Genomic DNA, 21,965 nt, shown 5'->3' with positions numbered 1-21,965 from the left:
ATTGTTGGGCCAATTTTTTGTCCCCAAAATCCTGGTTTATATTTGAGTATATACGGTATTTGAAGCTTGAGCAGACAGTTTGAAGGGTCAGAATTCACGGGGATGGGGACAAAGTAAAACATCCTGAAAAAAGTGGGTTAATAAATTATCTGTGAAATAAGAAATTTAAGCATTATAATATTTGCATGACATACAATTTAACTCTAGTAGGAGTCAGAGTTGGAGTCAGCACATTTTCACCGACTCCGATGCCAATAACCCAAAAATTGCTTCCAACTCCACAGCCCTGGTACTGAAGAATTGTCTCGTACACCTGTTAATAGTATTTATTTATTTAGATTTTTATCCCGTCCTCCCAGAGCTCAGAACCGTTTACAAGTAAACATTCACAATGGAGTGAATTGGACATACAAGATTATACAGTAGATTTAAATACTTGGACATAAGAGACTGTGCAGCAGTGTAAATATAGGGACTATACAGCAAATTAGGAACAGTAGTTTAAATATAAGTAGTTTAGTTTAGATACAAGTTATTTGAGTATAGGCCGAGAGTGGACTATACAGAAATTTTTGGCAGAAGATTAGAATGGAGAAAGAAGGGTAGAGGTGGGGTTTAAGGGGTTGGGTGTAGACTGAGGGTGACCTTTAATTGAAGAGGAGGGTCTCTACCATTTTCCGGAATGTCATTAGTGAGTTCTGTAGTCTGAGTTGAGGGGGGAGTTGGTTCCAGAGTTGGGGAATGAAGTGGCTGTAGGAGCGTTTGCGGGCGGTTTCTGAGAGGAGGGACCTTCTGGGGGGAATGCATAGGCGTATCTCCGTTTCTGAGTGGAGGGTGCGGGTGGGGATGTAGATGGGTAGCTTGGATTTTATGTAGGAGGGGGTGGTGGCATAAATTCTTTTGTGTGCTATTGCCAGGGCCTTGAGTGCACAGCATTGGATAATTGGGAGCCAGTGTTCAGCGCGGAGTGCTGGGGAGATGGGATCATGGTAGTTGAGGCTGTGTAGGAGGCGGATAGCTGCATTTTGGACCTGTTGGAGGCGCTTGAGATCTTTTTTGGTTATTCCATTAAATAGGGAGTTGCAGTAATCCATTCTGGAGAGGACATATGCGTAGAGGAGTTGGGCTAGATCAGGCGTGGAGATGTAGGGTTTGATCCTTCTCAGTTGGCGGAGGTAGTAGAAGAAGGTAGAGACTACTTGGGATACGTGGGTGGATAGGGATAGGTGTCCGTCTAAGGTTACTCCTAGGCTGCGTACTTGATCTGCTGCCGTTAGTAGAGTGGAGTCCTATGATAGTGTTGGGCGTGTGTATTTGGTGTTTTTGTTCCTGATCCATAAGAGTTCGGTCTTAGAGGTGTTCAGTTGTAGTTTGTTGTTTGTCATCCAGGTTTTCATGTCAGAGAGGCAGTGTTGGAGGTTAGTAATTTGAGACGATCGGTTTTTGCCTAGTGGGAGGAGCAGCTGGATGTCATCGGCATAGGAGTGGATTTTAATGTTATACTTTTGCGCTATATCAATGACAGGTCTGATGTAGAGGTTGAATAGGAGGAGGGATAGAAGGGCACCTTGGGGAACGCCATATTTGATAGGCTTGGGGTTAGATTTGTGCGTCCCTAGTAGGACAGTTTGGGTCCTTTGGTGGAGGAACGAGGTGAACCATTGGAGGGCAGAGTCCTTGATTCCAAGGTCATAGAGTCTGGATATGAGGAGATGGTGGTCGACCGTGTCAAAGGCAGCACTGAGGTCAAGTAGGACTAGTAGACATCGCAGCCTTTGTCGAGTATTTACCAGCTGTCATCGATGATATCTAGGAGTACTGACTCTGTGCTGTGGCCTGTTCAGAAGCCGGATTGAGCAGGGGATAGAGCAGCTTGTTCTTCTATGAAAGGGTGTAGTCAGCAGAGCACAATTCGTTCTAGGAGTTTGGAGACAAATGGGAGGTTGGAGACTGGGCGATAGTTGCTGGGTTTGTTAGGGTCAAGGGTGGGTTTTTTGAGAGTGGGTTTGATAATAGCTGATTTCCAGCTGAGGGGAACTGTCCCGGTGGAGAGGGAGGTGTTAATGATGGGGAGGATGGATTCTGCCATGGCGTCTTCTGTGGACAGCAGGAGGCTGGATGGGCAGGGATTGAGGATGGTGTTGGAGGGTTTGAGTTCTCTCAAGGTTTCGAGAACCTCGGCATGGGTGGCCATATCAAATTTGGGGAGAGTGGTAGAGGATGGGGTATTTGGGTTAGGCTGGGGGTGTGCAGGAGTGGGGTTGGTGTTGGTGTCAAGATTATTGCGGATGGTTTGTACTTTGGACTGGAAGAAGTTAGAGAGAGTCTCACTATCAAGTTTTGTTTGGTTGGTGTGGCTTTTTCCTTGGGCGCTGGTGAAGAGTTGGTTTGTGAGGGTGAATAGTTGTTTGGATCTAGCAGGGGCTAATTGTAGGAGGCGAGAGTAGTAGGCTTTCTTCGCTTCTAGGATGGCAGCTTTGTAGGTGATGGATGTGCTTTTCCAGTGGGCTTTGGTTTCTGAATTTGGGTGTTTGATCCAATTCCTTTCTGCTTTCCTCAGAGATCGTTTTATGGATCGGAGGTCACTGGTGTACCAGGGAGCAGGTATACATTAAGACACAAATTGTTGTTTATTTTAAAAATGTAATGAAGAATTAAAGAGATCTAAGTCTAAATGTCAATGCTATCTAAGTATATGAAGACTTAAGATGCCAGTTTGTTACCAAGGGGTGTGAGATAACAGAAATGTAGGAAAACATTAAAAAAGAGCTTAACAAGGTAAGTACATAATATCTTTTACCAGTACAATAGGTGAGACATTAGAGATAAATGTACAAAAGCAGTCCCCAAAAAAGTTAGGGCGAGCTTGCTGTGCCGGCCCGTAAGACCAAGGACCCAAAGGCAGAATCCTGTCTTGCCGCCACATCCACTCTGTAAAACTTGGCAAATGTGTGTAGAGAGAACCACGTTGCTGCCCTGCAGATCTCCTCAGGGGAGACAGCTCTATCTTTGGCCTTCGAAGCAGTCACATTCCTGGTAGAATGTGTCTTGATGGAAACAGGAGACTGCTTCCCGGAAAAAATGTAGGCTGACGAAATGGCCCAATGGATCCATCTGGAAATCATGGCCATTGAAGCAGGAGTGCCCCGCTTAATAGCACAAACAGATAGTCAGACACACAAAATTAGTTAGTGACCTCCAGGTAGTTAAGAAGCATTCTGCGCACATCCAATTTCTTCAAAAGGTGATCTTGCGTGTTGGAACCAGTAGGCTGAAAAACAGGCAAACACTTCCTGATTAACATGGAAAGCTGAAACCACTTTGGGGCAGGAATGAGAGAACCATATGCAGGGAAATCCCAGTCTCTGAGATGTGGAAGAACAGTTCCCTACAAGAGATAGCAGTGGCCTAATGGTTAGAGCTACAGCCTCAGCACCCAGGGGTTGTAGGTTCAAGCCCAGCGCTGCTCCTTGTGACCCTGGGCAAGTCACTTAATCCGGTATGTTAGATAGATTGTTAGCCCACTGGGACAGATAAGGAAAAATGCTTGAGTACCTGAATGTAAAACCACTTAGACAACCTCCATTGATAGGTGGTATATAAATAATTAATAAACTTAGACCTGCCACAGAAGAGCAACTAGAAACATGGTCTTGATCATCAAGTCCAAAAGGGAAGCATCCCAAAGGCCTTTTTGGCTGTGCTCTTAACTCTGTTTCCAAGACCTTCTTATAAAAACATAAGAACAGCCTTACTGGGTCAGACCAATGGTCCATCAAGCCCAGTAGCCCGTTCTCACGGTAGCCAATCCAGGTCACTAGTACCTGGCCAAAACCCAAGGTGTAGCAATATTCCATGCTACCAATACAGGGCAAGCAGTGGCTTCCCTCCTGTCTTTCTCAATAACAGACCATGGACTTTCCTCCAGGAACTTGTCAAACCTTTCCTAAAACCAGCTATGCTATCCGCTCTTACCACATCTGCCACCAGTGCTTGACGTTCACTGACTTGTCGAGCTGAACTAAAGGAGATAAGAAATACCCTTTCCAAGTAGGGTACTTGAGATGAGCCTTAGACATTGGTTCAAAAGCAGCAAGAACCACATTAAGATCCCAAACCACTGGAGGCGGTTTGAGAGGAGGTTTTTCCATTGAAAGTCCTTTCATGAATCTGGACACAAGAGGTAAGAGGTGAGAAGTGAGAGGTTTACCATTGACTGGTCCGTGAAAAGCATTAATAGCGCATTGATAGTGCTGAGATGAACTTTAATCAAAGTGGTTTTGAGGCCGGAACTGGATAAATGTAGAAGATACTCCAATACTTGAAGATACAGAGGTGGATTTAGCCTCATGATGATGAAGAGCACACCATGTGGAAAACTGTGTCCATTTTTGCTGGTACCACTGCTGTGTGGATGGTTTCCTGGATGTTTCCAAAATTAATCTGACAAGCTGAGAAAGATGAAGGTCAGACAATGTTAAACCGAGAGGTACCCAAGTTGTCAGGATTGGGATGCAGAAGAGATCAGTGATTCTTTGTGAGAAGAGATGGGAAAATTTGAAGAAGTATTGGATCCTTCATACCGAGTTGAAGTAGTAGGGAAAACCAAGGTTGTCTGGGCTACCGAGGAGCTATAAGAATTATGGCAGCTTGAGCTTGACAAGCATTTTGAGGATGAGGGGGATTGGTGGAAAAGCATAGAGATACCTGTCAGTCCAATCTAGTAGGAAAGCATCCGCTTCCAGACGGTGAGGAGAGTACTGCCGGGAGCAAAACTGGGGCAATTTGTGGTTGGGATGGGGGCACAAAGAGGTCTATCCGAGGTGTTCCCCACTGAGAGAAGATGTACTGCAGAACTGAGTGACCACTCGTGTGGTTGAAGAAACCTGTTGAGCTTGTCTGCAAGAGAATTCTGTTCCCTTTAAATACTTCTGGGCCTCCTGACAAAGACAGCGAGACCCTGGCCCTCCTTGTTTGTTTATGTAATACATCGCAACCTGATTGTCCATGCAGTCTGGCTCTGCGGGTCAAGTTCAAAAGCAAAAGTAACCAGCAATGTAGTCCCAAGGGTAACCACTTCCAGAGAGGATTCCAAAAAGGAAGTAAGTCCCAGGGATTCTTCCTTCTCAGCTGTTACTTCCGGGTTAACAGATCTCCTCCAACCCTGGAGGCATTGGGCATGTATAATATGAGGAAGTGCCTCTGATGGCATCTTCAGAACTTCCATCAGAAATTTCTTATAACATATCCACAGAAGGCACCAGTGGAAACTTAGGAAAATTCAGAAAACATAAGTTAAAACATCTCGATTGATTTTCAAGATACTATAAACGTTTTGCAATATGATTTCTATATTTTTCCATCGAAGATTCACATGTCTCCACTGCCTGGAACCTAGACCTTAAAGAATCCATTTCTTGTCCTTGTTGATTAGCAACCTGCGCTTGAACCAAGACTGCTTCAGAAATATTTTTCAAATCCACAGAATTTTGTCTAACTTCTTTTAACAGAGAAGACTGTATGCCATTAATGGCATCCCACAGTGAATCAAGTGTCTTAAGTTTTCCTGCTCCTCTGAAACGAGTTACCTGGATCTTAGCTTTCATTAGATTACTCACTGCTTCCTGACCCAAGGTTTTGGAAGCAGCTTGCATCAGTTCTTCTTCCTTTGGAGCAAACTCCAAATCCTCAGAAGGTAGTCCACCTTGCTCACAGGGAATATCATCCTGTTCAGGTTCCCCTGCCGACCTTCTGATAAACTTTCACCCGGGCGTGGCGGAGCCATTCGTTCTATGGGGCTTAAAGATAGCCCAAACTGCTTTCCATTGCAAAAACTCTGGGCATGACAGAAGAAGAGGTCACCGGTCCCACTGGTGCTCAGAAGAAATCAAGATTTGGCTGTCTCATTCTCTTAGTGGATGATGCCACCAGGGGAGGCTCTTACACTTTTCCTCATTGAAAAAACGACAGGGAGATAAGGTGTGGCAAACAAAACTCTTCAAAACACCAAGCCCTGCTCATGCAGTCTTACAATGCGGCCTTTCAGTGCATCCTACCACTACGACACCATTTTGGATTCTGATAAGATTATTTTCACCAAACAGTGAGAAAGAGATACTGTATTTTATAGAATTGAAAATGCAACAAAAGGTTTAACTCTAAGCACTCCTTTCACTAAACATAGTAACATAGTAGATGCCGGCAGATAAAAACCCGAATGGTTCATCCAGTCTGCCCAACCTAATTCAATTTACATTTTTTCTTCTTAGCTATTTCTGGGCAAGAATCCAAAGCTCTACCAGGTACTGTGCTTGGGTTCCAACTGTCGAAATCTACTCCAGCCCATCTACACCCTCCCAGTCATTGAAGCCCTCTCGAGCCCATCCTCCCCCAAATGGCCATATACAGACACAGACCGTGCAAGTCTGCCCAGTACTGGCCTTAATGCAGCAGCTTGACACTTTGCACCCTAATTCTCACATTAACTGATAAACATGGCATGGGGAGGGAAAGAGCCAGGAACTATGCTTTACACTTAACATGCACTATGATGACATTAAGTGTATCCATGATATCTGCAGTGCAGTAAATGCACAGGGGTCTCTGTATTAACTGTATAGGAAGTATGGAGGGTGTAGCCAACATCTTAATGCAAAGGGTTTACATTTACCACATGTTGATTTTGGCCATTAGAGTAGCTAAGTGCAAAATTTTAACACATTTTAGTAAAAAGGCCCTAAGAATTGCAGAGCTAAGCTATTAATATCAAGGAGGGGGGGCACTGGCATAAGGGTGCAATAGAGTTTACAGTCAAGAATGCAAACAAAAATCAACAACAATTCAGTTAACATAATCATACTGCAGGGCACAAAGTATAAAGAAATTACAAATTAAAATATGTTTAAGGCCAACTAGATTAGTGTTTCTCAACATGTAGTATGCGTACCCCTAGGGCTACATGAGCCACTTGTAGGGGGTATGTGGCCCTGGCGCTGTATGTCTCCCAACTTTCTTCTTCCGTCGCATCTAAGCAGCACTGGCGCTGTACATCTCCCTTCCTCCTGCCGCTGTGTATATGCAGCGCCAGCGTTGTACATCTCCCACCTTCCTCGTCTTCTCTCCCCAGCCTCCCTGAACAGCAGCAGCAACTCACTGTGTGACCTTTCCTAGGCCAGCCCGCCTACGACGAAAGAGGAAGTTGCATCATCAGAGGCGAGCCGGACTAGCAAAGGCCCTGAGGCTGCCTGATGGAATCGCCAGCTTAGCAATACCTCTCCTCTCCCTAGCAGCAGCTCACTGTGTGCTTTTAACTTCCCCATGCAGCTGCCGCTAGCATTAGTTTAGCCACGGTTCCATCAGGCAGCCTCGGGGCCTTTGCTAGGCCAGACCGCCTCCGACGAAAGAGGAAGCTGCATCATTGGAGGCGGGCTGGCATAGCAAAGGCCCCGAGGCTGTCTGATGGAACCGCAGCTAAACTAACACTAGCGGCTGCTGCGTGGGGAAGTTAAAAGCACACAGTGAGCTGCCGCTAGGGAGAGGAGAAGTATTGCTGAGCTGGCGATTCCATAAGGCAGCCTCAGGGTTGGCACCCTTTGTCTGTCTGTCTTTCTTGCTTTCTGTCTCTCTCCCTGGCCTCCTGTCTGTCTTTCTTGCTTTCTGTCTGTCTCTCTCCCTGGCCCCCTGTCTTTCATTCTCGTGCGCTGCCTGCCTGTCTTTCTGTCTCTCTCCGTAGCCCCCCTTCCTGCCTGCCTTTCTTTGTCTTTCTCCGTGACCCCTGTCTGTTTCTCCCCCAAAGCAACCCAAGATTGCTCCCTGCTCCCCAGCATACCCCTCCCTCCAAAGCAAAGCAAGTTCGCTCCATGGCCCCCTTTCCCTTCCCCCTCCACTTCCCTGTCCAGCAGCAGCATTTCCCTCCCCACCCCACTTCCCTGTGCAGCAGCATTTCCCTCCCCCACCCCACTTCCCTGTGCAGCAGCATTTCCCTCCCCCTCCATTTCCCTGTGCAGCTGCAGCAGCGGCATTCCCCCCTTCCCTGTGCAGCAGCATTTCTGTTTGTTTCTAACCGGCTCCTTTACAGTCCCTTGCCGAAGTTATTTTTGAGTTTAAAGCTGACGCTGTGGCTCCTCTCACGATCCGCGCCTGTGTTGGAAGCCTTCTCTCCGACGTGACATCAGAGAGGCTTCCGACGCAGGTGCGGCTCATGAGAGAAGCCGCGGCGGCGGCTTTGAACTTAAAAATAACTTCGGCAAGGGACTGTAAGGGAGCTGGCCAGATCACAGGCCGCAGAACAGTACCTGGGGGGCCACGAGTTTGAGACTGCTGGGCTAGACGGAGTGAGGGCGGGTGGGGGGAGTCGCTTCCATGCGTCCCTGCTTAATGTGCCTCCGCATGCACAGAAGAAACCACAGCTGACTCCTTCTACTGCGCATGCGAAACCACGGAGTTACGGATCACAGAAGCAGAGATCACGCAGGTAGGAGTGTGCATGCGCGCTTAGGGTTTTATTATTAGTGATTATGCACAGAAGAAACACCCACCAACAACACTCAGGGTTGAATAATATGAAGTATTATGCATATAAGAAAAACACTGTAGTTGTATTACTTAGGTTTGGCTGAAACACCATGTTATGAAGTCACAACTGTTAGTAAAATATTATAGGAAAATACAGTATCTATAGAATATCATAGGTATGACAATACATTTCTCACCTCTCAATAAAATTTATGTCATCAATTACCCATTTTTGAATGTTATTGTAATTTAACTACATTTTTATCATAAGGGTGTCGTATAATCCCATAAATACAGCAGAAAGAAATCTCACCTGTCTTCATCTTTGTTGGAATCTGAAAAATTTCTGCTATAGTCTTCAAAATCTTCCCAAAAGCTGTTGTCGTCTACAAAAGATTTGTCTTCTTGCAAAGTTAGATATTGTTTTGCCTTATTTTTTGCTTTCTTTTGAGCACAGTCATTAGTAAACATCTTTTCTTTGTTATGCTGGTGGATGCATTCTGGACTTCCCCACTGCATCTCAGCATTTTCTGCCCAGCTTATTGTGCTGTCCTTTCCCACTTCCTCAACTGTACGGGGCTTCTTTTTCTCCAAGTGACTGCGGCTCATTTGCTTCCTAACCTTAGGCCTGACTACTAGCTCATTACCTTGCTCAACCCTGCAGTCAGTAGTATTAAGTTCATTACATAGCTCCACAGGGGTCCAGACTGCTTTCATATGTGTATGCTGCATTTCACAGTTTGAGCTATTTGCATTAATTTCCACCAACATTTCTCCTTCAGCACCAGATAATCTCTTTGGAACTATTTTCTTGCTATTCTGCTGAACTGAGTCCATACCAAGATTAGAAGATATAGTTAAAGGCACTGGTAGCTTCTCTTCTGCACCAGACCTGGGCTCATCATGGCTCAGTATGGACAGATGAGACTGTAAACCATTGAGAGATATCACTTCTTTCTCCAGTTTTAAGAGCATGCCATCAAGTGTTTTCTGAAGTTTACCAGCCTCTTCTGCTATAGACAAGAAATCAGATGGACTACTATCTCCCCCTTCTTCACCACTCTCAGGCTCATATGAGTCAATATTTACATAAGCAATTCCTTTCTGATTGTGAAGTTCAGTACACTCCTTTGATATAACTTTCTCACAGTCTTCAGTTGTGTCATCAGGGATAGAGTTCATCCTTGAAATCTGCTGGCCTTTTACATTTTTTTGTAGCATAGAAAATGGGGAAGTGTCTTTTTCTTTCTCACTTACAGCACCGATACATAGAGGGGATTCAGGTTTTGTACTTTCTAAGGAAGAGTCATCATTCAAAGCAGGACAAATGTTGTGAAATAACACACTGGAATCATGCTGGGAAACTAGAAAAGAAAAAGCATGGAGACAAATATCAAAATTAAAAACATTAATTACACTCTCAGATGGTGATACTGTATTCACAATTATTAAACAGCCCCAAAGAACCAGGAGTTCACAACATTTAAATTCAAGACAGCAAGTTAAATGGTTATCATAACATTGTCAAGAAGTTTTGCTTGATTGTCCTCTGTATTTAAAAAAATGGGAGTTGGAAAGGTGAATACTGTACATACTCAAATATATACCAATCCAAATATAAACCGAGGCAATCTTTTCCCCCAAAAAAGAAGGGAAAAAGGTTGACTCGAATATAAACTGATGGTTTATATTCATGTACTGATTAGAGGTCTGCATGGGAACGGGGATCGCGGGAATCCCCCCCTAACCCACGGGGACCCCCCTCTGGCCCACAGGACTCCCACGGGGACCTCCCTCTAGCCAACGGGACTCCCACGGGGATGGAAGGCTTTGGAAGCAGGGTTCATCCATATAATATAATGGACATGTCAGCCTTAGTAAAAGAGGGGGTTTATAAGTTAATTACCTGAACAGAAAACAAAAAAAGGGTTCCACCAAAGAGATTCCACAAGGAAAACAAGCAGCGCAAACACAAAAGAAACTGTAGAATTGATGATCCTGTCAGAAGTAATTGCTGCTTTTTATGGGGAAGGGCAGGGATGGAGGTAATTCTTTGCGGGGACGGGTGGGGACAGAGAGGATCCTGGCAGAGACGGTCGGGGATGGGTGGGATTTCTGTCCTCGCGCAACTCTCTAGTACTGATACAGAGAAGAAGCAACCCCTCCTCCCCTTCCTGGTGTCCTATCTGCTGGCTCTGCAACCAAATGCCAGTAAAAACTGCCCCCCTTCCCAGAATGTCCCCCTCCCAGACCCACCGCAGGTCTCAAGTACTGATCTGGAGGTCTAGTGGAGTGGGGAACCAGACCTGCCTTCAATCCCTCCCTCCCGGTGACTTTGTGCAACTAGTCTGCCCCTACCCGTCCCTCCCAGCCCCCTTGGAAGTCTACCTTAGGTCCCCAGTGGTCCAGCGGTGAGGCAGGGGCAGGAGCAGGAGCGAGCGTCCACTACAAAGCCTGGACGGAGCCGGCTAAGTGGCTAAGCTCAATTTTTGCAAAGATGCAATAATAAGAACAGGCAGAGCCGCAAACTTGATTAAGCACAGGACAGCAGGATCATCACCAGGATCTGGAGCCTCCAAAGGATCCACAGATCCAGCACACAAGCCCGAATCCCCCGATCCGAGAAGGGCTGCACAGTCAAACAAGGAATCAAATAGGTCCAGATCAGCAGCCGGATCCCCCAAATCAGGCAGGCAGATCAACAGTCGGCGGCAAAGACACACCCGAAGGCACCACACTACCTAAAAAACGCCCTGAGAGAGAAAGGAGACTGCTCAGGAGAAAAACGTGCTTTTTTAAAACTGAGTACAAAACTTCATAATGTTAGAGGAGGTATCCGGCTTCTGGGGCATGGAATCACCCTTAGATGACTTAAATTCGCATTTCTTAGATTGCAGAGTCAGTAGCCAGTCAGTAGCCAGGCTGACCAAAGAACTAGCTGTGCTGAGGCCCAAAAGTAATGGAGGCTGTCCCGCTGGGTTGGCTGAGCATCTGATCACCTGCTTCTGTGGGGGGAAAACTAAGCCGGTCGTTACAGCCCCTCCCTTCCAGCTGCGCCACACGGCATTTGACACAAGTACACTCTAAAAGTGCTATATTTGTACAATTCTGTCATGAATTCACATGAGGAGACCCCAAAGACTCCATTCCAGCAGTTTCCAGGCAAAAATCAAAGTTTTGAAGAAGCAGGGAGAAGAAGAAAAAAAAAAGATCACTAAAAATCCAAGCTGGCTGTCAGCAACAAATTTGCACCAAAAAAACAATATTTCCCACATTTCCCAAAGTCCAAAAATGGCAATTTTAGGATTTTTCAGGAAAGGGAACATGCAGAAACTCAGAAAACCCTACTTTTTAAAAACTTTCCCCGATGTCTCTCTTCCATTCTTCCTGTTAGGGGCAGAGGAAGGGACAGGGACGAACGCATCCTGAAGACGAATGAGTGGCTACAACAATGGTGCCAGGAGATGAACTTCGGATTCCTGAATCACGGAGAGACACTACAGGGACTACAGGGACCAGACGGACTCCACCTGACCAACAGAGGTAAGAATGTCTTCGGACACAGACTAGCCCGCCTACTTCGAAGGGCTTTAAACTAGGTAAGTTGGGGGTGGGTACCCACTTTTACACCGGAGCAGTAAGTAGCAATCCTGATGTAGCGAACCAACATTACGTTTCTAGGTCTGAGGTAAGTACCATTACTGCAAACGAATCGCTAGGAGACAATTTGACTCAAATGGGTGGCTCACAACAGGAGCTTAGCAAACAGAAAGAGTGGAGAGCTATGTATGTTAACGCACACAGCCTAGGGAATAAATTTCTAGAACTAGAAACAGAAATAGTTAATGCAGACATAGACATAGTAGCAATATCCGAAACATGGTTCACAGACTCTCATGGGTGGGATATAACCATACCAGGATACAACCTGATTAGACAAGATAGAGAGGGTAAGTTAGGTGGTGGGGTAGCACTTTACATCAAAGAGAACATTAAGACAACCAGGATCACAGATGTCAAGTATACTGGGGAATCCATCTGGGTAAACTTGGCCAGAGGTGGAGGAAAATGCCTGTACCTTGGTGTGGTATACAGACCTCCGAGACAATCGGAGGAAAAGGACGCAGAATTAATTGAAGACATTGAGAATATCACCTTACAGGGGGAGGCTGTTCTATTAGGAGACTTCAACATGCCTGATATGGACTGGAACACACTATCAGCGACAACTTGTGATAGCAGGAGGATATTAACGTCCATGAAGGGAGTAAGGCTCAAACAAATGGTACTAGAGCCCAGGCCATCCTGGACCTGGTACTTACGAATGGGGAAAGCGTCTCGGACGTCTCGGTGGGAGAGACGCTAGCCACCAGTGACCATAACATGGTATGGTTTAACCTTAAGAAAGGCTTCCCTAGATCACAAACAAAAACAAGGGTACTCAATTTCAGGGGCACTGACTTCGCACGCATGGGAGATTTCGTCTACCAGATGCTGCAGGTTCAAGAAGTAACTGATAATGTGGAAGCTATGTGGACAACCTTGAAATCGATCCTTCATGAGGCAACTATCCGCTACATAAAATCGGTAACCAAACAACAAAGAAAAAGGAAACCCCAATGGTTCACAGATGAGGTATCATACCTCGTCAAGGAGAAGAAAAGAGCATTTCTATCATACAAACGCAAGGGGGAAAAAGAAGCAAACGTTGAATACAGGACAAAGTGTGCAGCGGTCAAAACAGCAGTCAGGGAGGCCAAACTTCGTATGGAAGAAACTCTAGCGAAGAACATCAAGAAAGGGGACAAATCCTTCTTCAGATACATTAGCGACAGGAAAAAGAACACAAACGGGATAGTACGCCTTAGAACGCCAGATGGGAATTATGTGGAAACTGACTCCGATAAAGCCAAACTACTGAATGATTACTTCTGTTCAGTCTTTACCTGCGAGGCACCAGGGCACGGGCCTCGGCTGGATGCAAAGCAAAGCATGGATGACCCATTTCAGAAGTTTGAGTTCACACCAGCTGATGTTTACAAAGAACTGTCAAGACTCAAGGTGAACAAAGCCATGGGACCGGACAATCTGCACCCAAGAGTGCTCAAAGAGCTATGCGATGTTTTGGCGGAACCGTTAGCCATGCTCTTCAATCTCTCCCTAAGTACGGGGAGAATCCCCCTGGACTGGAAAACTGCCAATGTTGTTCCTCTGCACAAAAAGGGTTGCAGAGCGGAGGCTGCGAATTACAGACCAGTAAGTCTCACATCAATAGTGTGTAAACTCATGGAAACTCTACTTAAAGGGAAATTAGACACGATATTGGATGAGGGGAATCTGAGGGATCCCTGTCAACATGGATTCACTAGGGGCAGGTCATGCCAATCCAATCTTATCAGCTTCTTTGACTGGGTGACAGGAAAGCTAGACTCGGGAGAGTCTCTGGACATAGTGTACTTGGATTTCAGTAAAGCGTTTGACAGTGTCCCACACCGTAGACTATTAAACAAGATGAAATCGATGGGGTTAGGTGAGAAACTAACGGCATGGGTCAATGATTGGCTGAGTGGAAGACTTCAGAGGGTGGTGGTCAATGGCACCCTCTCTAAGACATCGGAGGTGACTAGCGGAGTGCCGCAGGGCTCAGTCCTGGGACCATCCCTTTTTAACATATTCATAAGGGACTTGACCCGAGGGCTTCAGGGAAAAGTAGCGCTGTTTGCCGACGACGCCAAACTGTGCAATATAGTAGGTGAAAGCGATCTCACGGATGGTATGGCGCAGGATCTGATCAAGTTGGAAAACTGGTCCTCGACATGGCAGCTGGGCTTCAACGCAAAGAAGTGTAAGGTGATGCATCTCAGCAGCAGAAATCCATGCAGAACATACACCTTGAATGGAGAAACACTAGCTACGACCTCAGAAGAACGGGACTTGGGAGTAATCATCAGTGCAGACATGAAGGCTGCCAAACAAGTAGAGAAGGCCTCATCCAAGGCAAGGCGGATGATGGGATGTATCAATAGAAGCTTCGTCAGCCGTAAACCTGAAGTCATAATGCCACTGTACAGAACCATGGTGAGACCTCATCTGGAGTACTGTGTGCAATTCTGGAGGCCACATTACCGTAAAGATGTACTTCGAGCTGAGTCGGTCCAGCGAATGGCCACTAGGATGGTCTCCGGACTCAAGGGTCTCTCATACGAGGAAAGACTGGGCAAGTTGCAGCTCTACTCTCTAGAGGAGCGCAGGGAGAGGGGTGACATGATTGAGACATTTAAGTACGTCACAGGTCGTGTCGAGGTGGAAAACGACATATTCTTTCCTAAGGGTCCTTCAGTCACAAGGGGGCACCCGCTCAAACTCAGAGGAGGGAGATTTGGTGGTGACACCAGGAAGTATTTCTTTACAGAAAGGGTGGTGGATCACTGGAACAAACTACTGGTGCAGGTGATCAAGGCCACTAGCGTGCTCGACTTTAAGAATAAATGGGACATCCACGTGGAAACCACCTTCAGAAGAAAGAAAGGTACAGCACAGAGAACTACTCCTGTGGCCATAAATCGTAGAAAGGGCTCTCTGCATGAAAGAGCTTAAAGCTCCGAAATACGCCATGCTGAGACAATGGCGACCAGACAGTCTTGGTCTTCAGGTCCAGAAGAGTAGCATCCTTTAGTGGCTTGAATGGAGCTTCCGCAAGGCCCTGAAAAACGATGTAAAGATTTCACAAAGGGAAAAGATGATGCAAGGGAGGCCCCAAACGAACCGCCCCCCCCCCCCTCAGAAACTGGGTGAAATTTGGATGAGCAGTAAGCAAACTAGAACCCCTGCACACCTGGAAGCAAAAAAGGCCTGCCACCTGAACTTTAAGGGAAGCCATCGCTAAAACCCTTATCCAAGCCTACCTGAAGAAAAGCCAGGATTACCAAAATGGGAGCCCGCCCAGGCTCCACTCGGTTTTTAGCATACCACTGTTGGAAAGCCTTCCAGGACTTGGCATAAGAAGTCATAGTAGATGGTTTCTTGGACTTCAAAAGTGTTGAGATGACCATATTGGAATAACCACGTATCATTAAGGCTGAGTGCTCAACAGCTATGCCATAAGACCAAAGTGATATGGGTTCTCTATGGGCACTGGACCCTGACTGAGAAAGTTGCGATGAAGAGGGAGCTTGAGCTTCCTGTCCCGCTGAAGACAGACAAGATCCGCATACCACGGACAACGAGGACAGTCCGGAGCCACTAGAATCATGAGACTGGGCTGAGTCGCAATCCGTCAGATAACCCAACCAACCAGAGGAGCTCGTGAGCTGGCCAGGGCTGAACCAAGGCGTCCTGCCATAAGCTTCCACACGCTGTTCTTTGACTGAAGAAGTGCCTGACTTTCAAGTTCGCTGCTGAATCCATCAAGTCCATCTGGGGCTGCCCCCAGTGCTGTACGACCAGATGGAATGCTTTCCAAAAGAGGGACCATTCTCCTGGGTCCAGGACTTGTCGACTGAGGAAATCTTCCTGTACTTTGACGATTCCGGACAAGTGCACTGCTGAGACAGACAGAAGATGCAACTCTGCCCAGCAAAACAACATGCAAGCTTTGTGCCCCAAGTGAGTGCTTCTTGTGCCCCTTTGACAATTTACATACATCACCGCCATGGCAATGTCTGAGAACACTTGCACCACTTGTCCTTCCAAAGTAGGCTGCAGAGCAAGTAACGCCAGTCGAATTGCTCGAAGCTCCAGACGATTGATCGACCAACGCCTCTGACGAGAAGTCCACTGCCCCTGAATGCAGTGGTCTCCACAATGAGCACCCCAACCCAACAGCTGGCATCTGTCATAACACTAATATACTCTGAGATCCAAAGAAGCTTGCCCTGGCAGACAGTCTGCCCCTGAAGCCATCAGCGCAAACTTCTGCGAGCTGGTTCCGTACAGGGGAGCAGCATCTGAAGGGGATGACGCTACGGAGACCACCGAGAAAGAAGAGACTCCTGTAGAGGGCACGTGTGCTCTGGCCTGGGGTGGGGGACCACCTCCAAGGGGGCTGCCATAGACCCTAGCACCTGCAGATAATGCCAGACCGTAGGAGCTGGAAGGTCCAGGAGATCTCTGATCTGCTGCTGAAGTTTCTGTATGCATGGCTCAGGAAAAAACACACAACCTTGCCGGGTGTGGAAGAGAAGGCTCAGATACTCCAAGGTCTGGGACGGCGTCAGTTGGCTCTTTTTGAAGCTGATATTCCAACTCAAGCCCTGTAGCAAAGACACCACCGTCTCCACAGCATGTTCACACTGCTGTCGAGATGGAGCCCAGATCAACCAGTTGTCCATGTAAGAATGGACCTGGATACTCTGCCTGTGAAGGAAAGCCACTACAACTACCATTACCTTGGTGAAAGTGTGGGGAGCTGTCGCAAGCCCAAAGGGAAGAGCCGCAAACTGGAAATGCTGTTGCAGAACATGGAAACACAGAAACCTGCAATGCTCTGGAAAGATTGGAATATGGAGGTAAGACTCCATGAGATCCAAGGATGCTCTAAATCCACAAGAATTGAAGACAGAAAGTGAGGTAATAGGTAAAACTCCTCAATACACAAAGACCCTCACTTGTAGGGTTAAATTGTCAATCTTATTATTTCTTGATTCATAGATATGAGAAAGTCATCAACTCGTGGTACTTAAATTACTTATCCTTTATTCTTTATAGCTTGCCCCAACAATTGTGGGCACAAATGGTCTGTGATTTTGGGAAAAAGTCTTGCCCAGAGACAGTTCTGGATTCTGGCACCAAACGCCTGCATTCTGAATATGGGGACTCTTCGGGCACAGTGTGAGCGCCTCAGCAGAGTCCTGCACTGGAATATATTTGACTCCTCTGGAAAGCGTATTTTTTGGACCCAGCTCATTTGACGCAACCAGCAGGAACGTCTGTTTCTTCTAAGCCAGTGGCAGAGATCCCATTTTGGGAGCCCTCACGGCCAGCTATGGCAGAGCTCAATTGCATATTATGCCTCTTCTGTCTCCTGACACTGCTTCAATTTTGGATCCAGCTGATACCCATGCCCTGAGAGTCCAGATTTGAGTGAGGACTTCTCTGTCCGCAGGCTCTTTAAGCATAGCTCTGTCCACCATTTTATAGCTGATGTTCTGAAAGAGCTCAAATTGGAATCTCCACCTTCCACGTCACAGTGTTCAGTCATGGATCATTCTAATGTGCTACCTCCTTTTTTCTCTCCTATCCACATCTTCTTGGTCTGATTATGGAACAATGGGATACCCCAGAAAGCTCTTTTCCAGCTCTCTAAAGCTATGATTAAGCTTTATCCATAGGCTCCTGATTTTCAGCAGTTTTTTGAGCAACCTAAAGTGGATTCCGCTGTGGCACAGTTTACCCACTGCACTGCCCTCCCTAGTGATGGAAAAATAGTGCTTAAGGACTCCGAGGATCATATTGAAAAGCTTTTTGAATTGGGTTCCTCAGGTATCAAAATTGAAAACATCCTAGAAGGAGCAGAGACAGAAGATACTGCAGTGATGAACCACATTTGTCAGCAGGAGAGACTACAGTAGAAATGCACTGATAGAACAGTTCAAGATTCTGGGAAGGAAGTTGAAGATGAGGACTCAGAAGATAGCGTTTTCAGAGATCCTACCAGTACTGAGGGCAGATGTGAAGAGGCAGATGGAACTACAATCAATAAATGCATGGATGAGGAGATGGTGTGAGGAAGAGGGGTTCCACTTCGTGAGGAACTGGACAATGTTTTGGGGCGAGAGCAAACAACGTCAGGAGAGGAATAGAGCAGGCTTTAAACTAAGAAGAAGGGGAAAGCCGACAGTCGACCAAGTGTCGATGATTCGGAAGAAGATATCCCGAGAGGATACTAAATAGGAAGAATGCTGGGAAGACACAACGGGCAAAAAACAAGAGATGACAGATCAAGAAGAGGATGATAAGAAGATAGTAGCACAGGAAAAGAAAATGAAGACAAAAAAATACCAGGACTTAAATTGCATGTATACTAATGCAAGGAGCCTAAGGAATAAAATGGGAGAACTGGAAGTCATGGCCAATAAAGATAACCTAGACATCATTGGGGTCTCTGAAACATGGTGGAATGAAGAAAACAAATGGGACATAGCACTCCCGGGGTACAAACTCTATTGCAAAGACAGATCAGGTCAGAAAGGAGGAGGAATAGCCCTATACATAAAAGAAAACATACACTCGACCAAGGTGGACACAGCAGCGACGACCAACAAATTGGAATCACTATGGGTTAAAATACCGGGAAGTAAAGGGCCAGAGTTAAGGATGGGCCTGTACTATCATCCACCTGGGCAAACCGAAGCAAATGATGAAGAAATGAAAGCTGAGATGAAGCGAGAATGCAAAAGCAGTAATGCAATTGTTATGAGAGACTTCAACTATCCCAGGATAGACTGGAGTCTTGGAAACTCACAATGCGCTAGGGAGACCGGATTCCTGGAGGCTATACAGGACTGCTTCATGGAGCAGCTTGTCAGAGAACTGACAAGAGGGAATGCCACTCTGGATCTAATCCTTAATGGGCTAAGAGGACCTGCAAAAGAAGTGGAAGTAGTGGGACCGCTGGGAAACAGCGATCACAATATGATCAAGTTCAAAGTTGAAGGAGTATTATCGAAGGGAAAGAGAACCACAGCGACAACTTTTAACTTCAAGACAGGAAACTACGAAGCGATGAGAGTAATGGTAAGAAAGAAACTTAGGAACAGCTCAAAGAAATCGCAGACCGTAGAGCAAGCCTAGTCTTTATTCAAGGACACGGTGAGCGAGGCGCAAAATCTGTATATCCCCAGATTTAGAAAAGGGTGCAAAAAGAGCCGAACAAAAGACTCGGCGTGGATAACTAAAGAAGTGAAGAATGTGATAGGAGATAAGAAAAATTCATTCCGGAAATGGAACAAGTTAAAAAACAAGGAGAACTGGAAAGAGCACAGGCAGCATCAAAAAGAATGTCACCTCGTGGTTAGAAGAGCAAAAAGAGAATATGAAGAGAGGCTAGCCAGGGAAGCACGAAATTTCAAACTGTTCTTCAGATATGTTAAAGAGAAGCAGCCAGCTAGGGAGGAGATGGGACTGCTGGATAATGGAAAGGAGTGGTGAAGGAGGAAAAAGAAATGGCGGATAGACTAAACATGTTCTTTTCGTCAGTATTTACAAAAGAGGACACATCCAATGTGCCGGAACCTGAAAAAATCTTCAAAGGAGATCAAGTAGAAAAATTAACATCCATGGAGGTAAGCCTTGAAGACGTACGCAAGCAAATAGATTAAAAACTGATAAATCTCTGGGCCCGGACGGAATCCACTCTAGGATATTGAAAGAACTAAAGGAGGAAATAGCGGAACTACTACAGCAGATTTGTAATCTATCCCTGAAAACAGGCGTGATCCCGGAGGATTGGAAGATAGCAAATGTTACGCCCATCTTTGAAAAAGGATCGAGAGGTGACCCGGGGAACTACAGACCGGTAAGTTTGACTTTGGTTCCGGGGAAAATGGCGGAAGCGCTGATAAAAGACAGCATCGATGAGCATCTAGAAAGAAATAAACTTATGAAAATAAGCCAACATGTGTGCCTGTTGCACAAGATTGCGCAGTGTGCCCTCTGCGGAAGGGAATGCCTGTCCCTAGCTAGTGATGGACAGTGTGGATTATGTGGCGGATGCCCTTTATCATCTCATTTGAGTTATTATTATTATTAGTAAAGCCTCAGCTTATGCGGTGTCTTCGCGCTGGACTTATTGGGCACTGGAGGCCCATTCTGGATCTCAAGTCAGTCAGTCGCTTCCTGCGGGTTCCTCATTTCCGAATGGAAACCGTGTGCACAGTCATTGTTGCTGACTCTCCAAGGGAGCATCCTGGAGGACCCAGAGGAGGTAAAAGCTGAAGCTCCTTCCCCCCTCCACAGCACGCTGTGGCACATGGTAGAAGGTCACTGATCCGGCACAATCAATGCATTCATTCGACAAATTAGGGGCTGAGGAGTCCATCCCAAATGATTTTTAATCAAACTGAGGGGTTTTGAGGCAGAAATAAAACTAGGAAAAAAAGATTTATAAAATTCCAAGATGGCTGCCGCCAGCAAATTCATGCCAAAAATGACAAAAATAAAAGAAAATCCAAAAATAAAAGATAGCGATTTGGAGCTTGGGGAGGTAGGAGACCTGAATCCTACTCAGTGAAAACACAGAAGATGGTATGTGGGATTATTTAAGAACAATCCTCAAATACACAGTAAATCCCACCAAAGAGTATTCAAGAAAGATCATGGAGGGAAATGGTCTCAGAAACCTTCTTGGATACGGATGTTATAATTCGAGGATATCTTAATCCAATCCAAGATAAGAGTAGAGGTAGATTATAGGGATGGGATTAGAGGTAAGTTATAAAATTAATCAGGGATCACTGTTCAGGCACTAGGCCTGATGGGCCGCCGCGGGAGCGGATCGCTGAGCAAGATGGACCTCTGGTCTGACTCAGCGGGGGCAACTTCTTATGTTCTTAGTACTCTGCACACTTTAAAGATAAGCGATGTTTTGCTGTTCCAATGAAAAAACAAAAATTAACGCATGATACAGTATAGTTTTACACAAATAGGGAGGTGGAGGTGAACTGGTCAGTGATGGAAGTCTTAAACCTTTAATAACTTGGCATTGGATTAAGATATCCTTGGATTATAACATCCGTATCCAAGTAGGTTTCTGAGACCATTTCCCTCCACGATCTCTCTTGAATACTCTTTGGTGGCATTTACTATGTATTTGAGACATGAATCCTACTCTTAGAAACTCTGAAGAAATCGGTTCACTGATTCACTTCGGGTGAATCGATTCGAATCGATTTAAAACAAACAAAAAAATCGGCCTCCCGCACCTGCTTTAGAGGGCGAGGGGGAGGGTCAGTCGGGAAGTGCTGGTGTCTGGCTTCCCCCTGGCCTCCTGCGCACCATTTACCTACTAGCAGCAGCCTGCAGAGAAGATTGCTGGGGCTAGCGATCTCTGCAAGCTGCTATAGGTCTTTGGAGCTGTTTCCTCTGCCACGGTCCCGCCCATCCTCTGACATCAGAGGCAGGATTGCAGCAGAGGAAACAGCTCCGATGACCTATAGCAGCTTGCAGAGATCGCTAGCACAAGCGAACTTCCCTACAGGCTGCTGCTAGTAGGTAAATGGTGTATGGGAGGCCAGGGGGAACATGCAGGCCTTCTGGGGGGGGTGCAGAGTCCTTCGGGGGTGGGGGTGGTAAAAGCCTTCATGGGGGACAGGCAGGCCTTCAGGGGAGACAGGCCTTCGGGGAGGACACAGGCCTTCAGGGGTGGGGACAGGCAGGCCTTCAGGGGTGGTGTGCAGGCTTTCAGGGGTGGGGGGCCCTGGTATAGAACTACATGGAGGGAGGGAAGGAAGGGG

The 21,965-nt window shown here is 46.3% G+C and overlaps 1 protein-coding gene across 5 annotated transcripts in view; it reads right to left on the bottom strand.

Annotated features, from left to right (window-relative positions):
- The window catches only part of PJA2 (praja ring finger ubiquitin ligase 2), a 162,632-nt gene that overhangs the window by 60,786 nt on the left and 79,881 nt on the right, over window positions 1–21,965 (bottom strand). For all 5 annotated transcript variants that reach the window (XM_033929140.1, XM_033929143.1, XM_033929141.1 and 2 more), the window contains one exon: window positions 8,828–9,878. In XM_033929140.1, coding sequence (XP_033785031.1) covers window positions 8,828–9,878 — 1,051 coding nt within the window. The remainder of the gene's footprint in view (window positions 1–8,827; window positions 9,879–21,965) is intronic.

This window comes from Geotrypetes seraphini, chromosome 1 (assembly GCF_902459505.1).
Source record: "Geotrypetes seraphini chromosome 1, aGeoSer1.1, whole genome shotgun sequence".
Classification (NCBI taxonomy): domain Eukaryota; kingdom Metazoa; phylum Chordata; class Amphibia; order Gymnophiona; family Dermophiidae; genus Geotrypetes; species Geotrypetes seraphini.
This window is presented reverse-complemented; position numbering and strand designations above follow the sequence as displayed.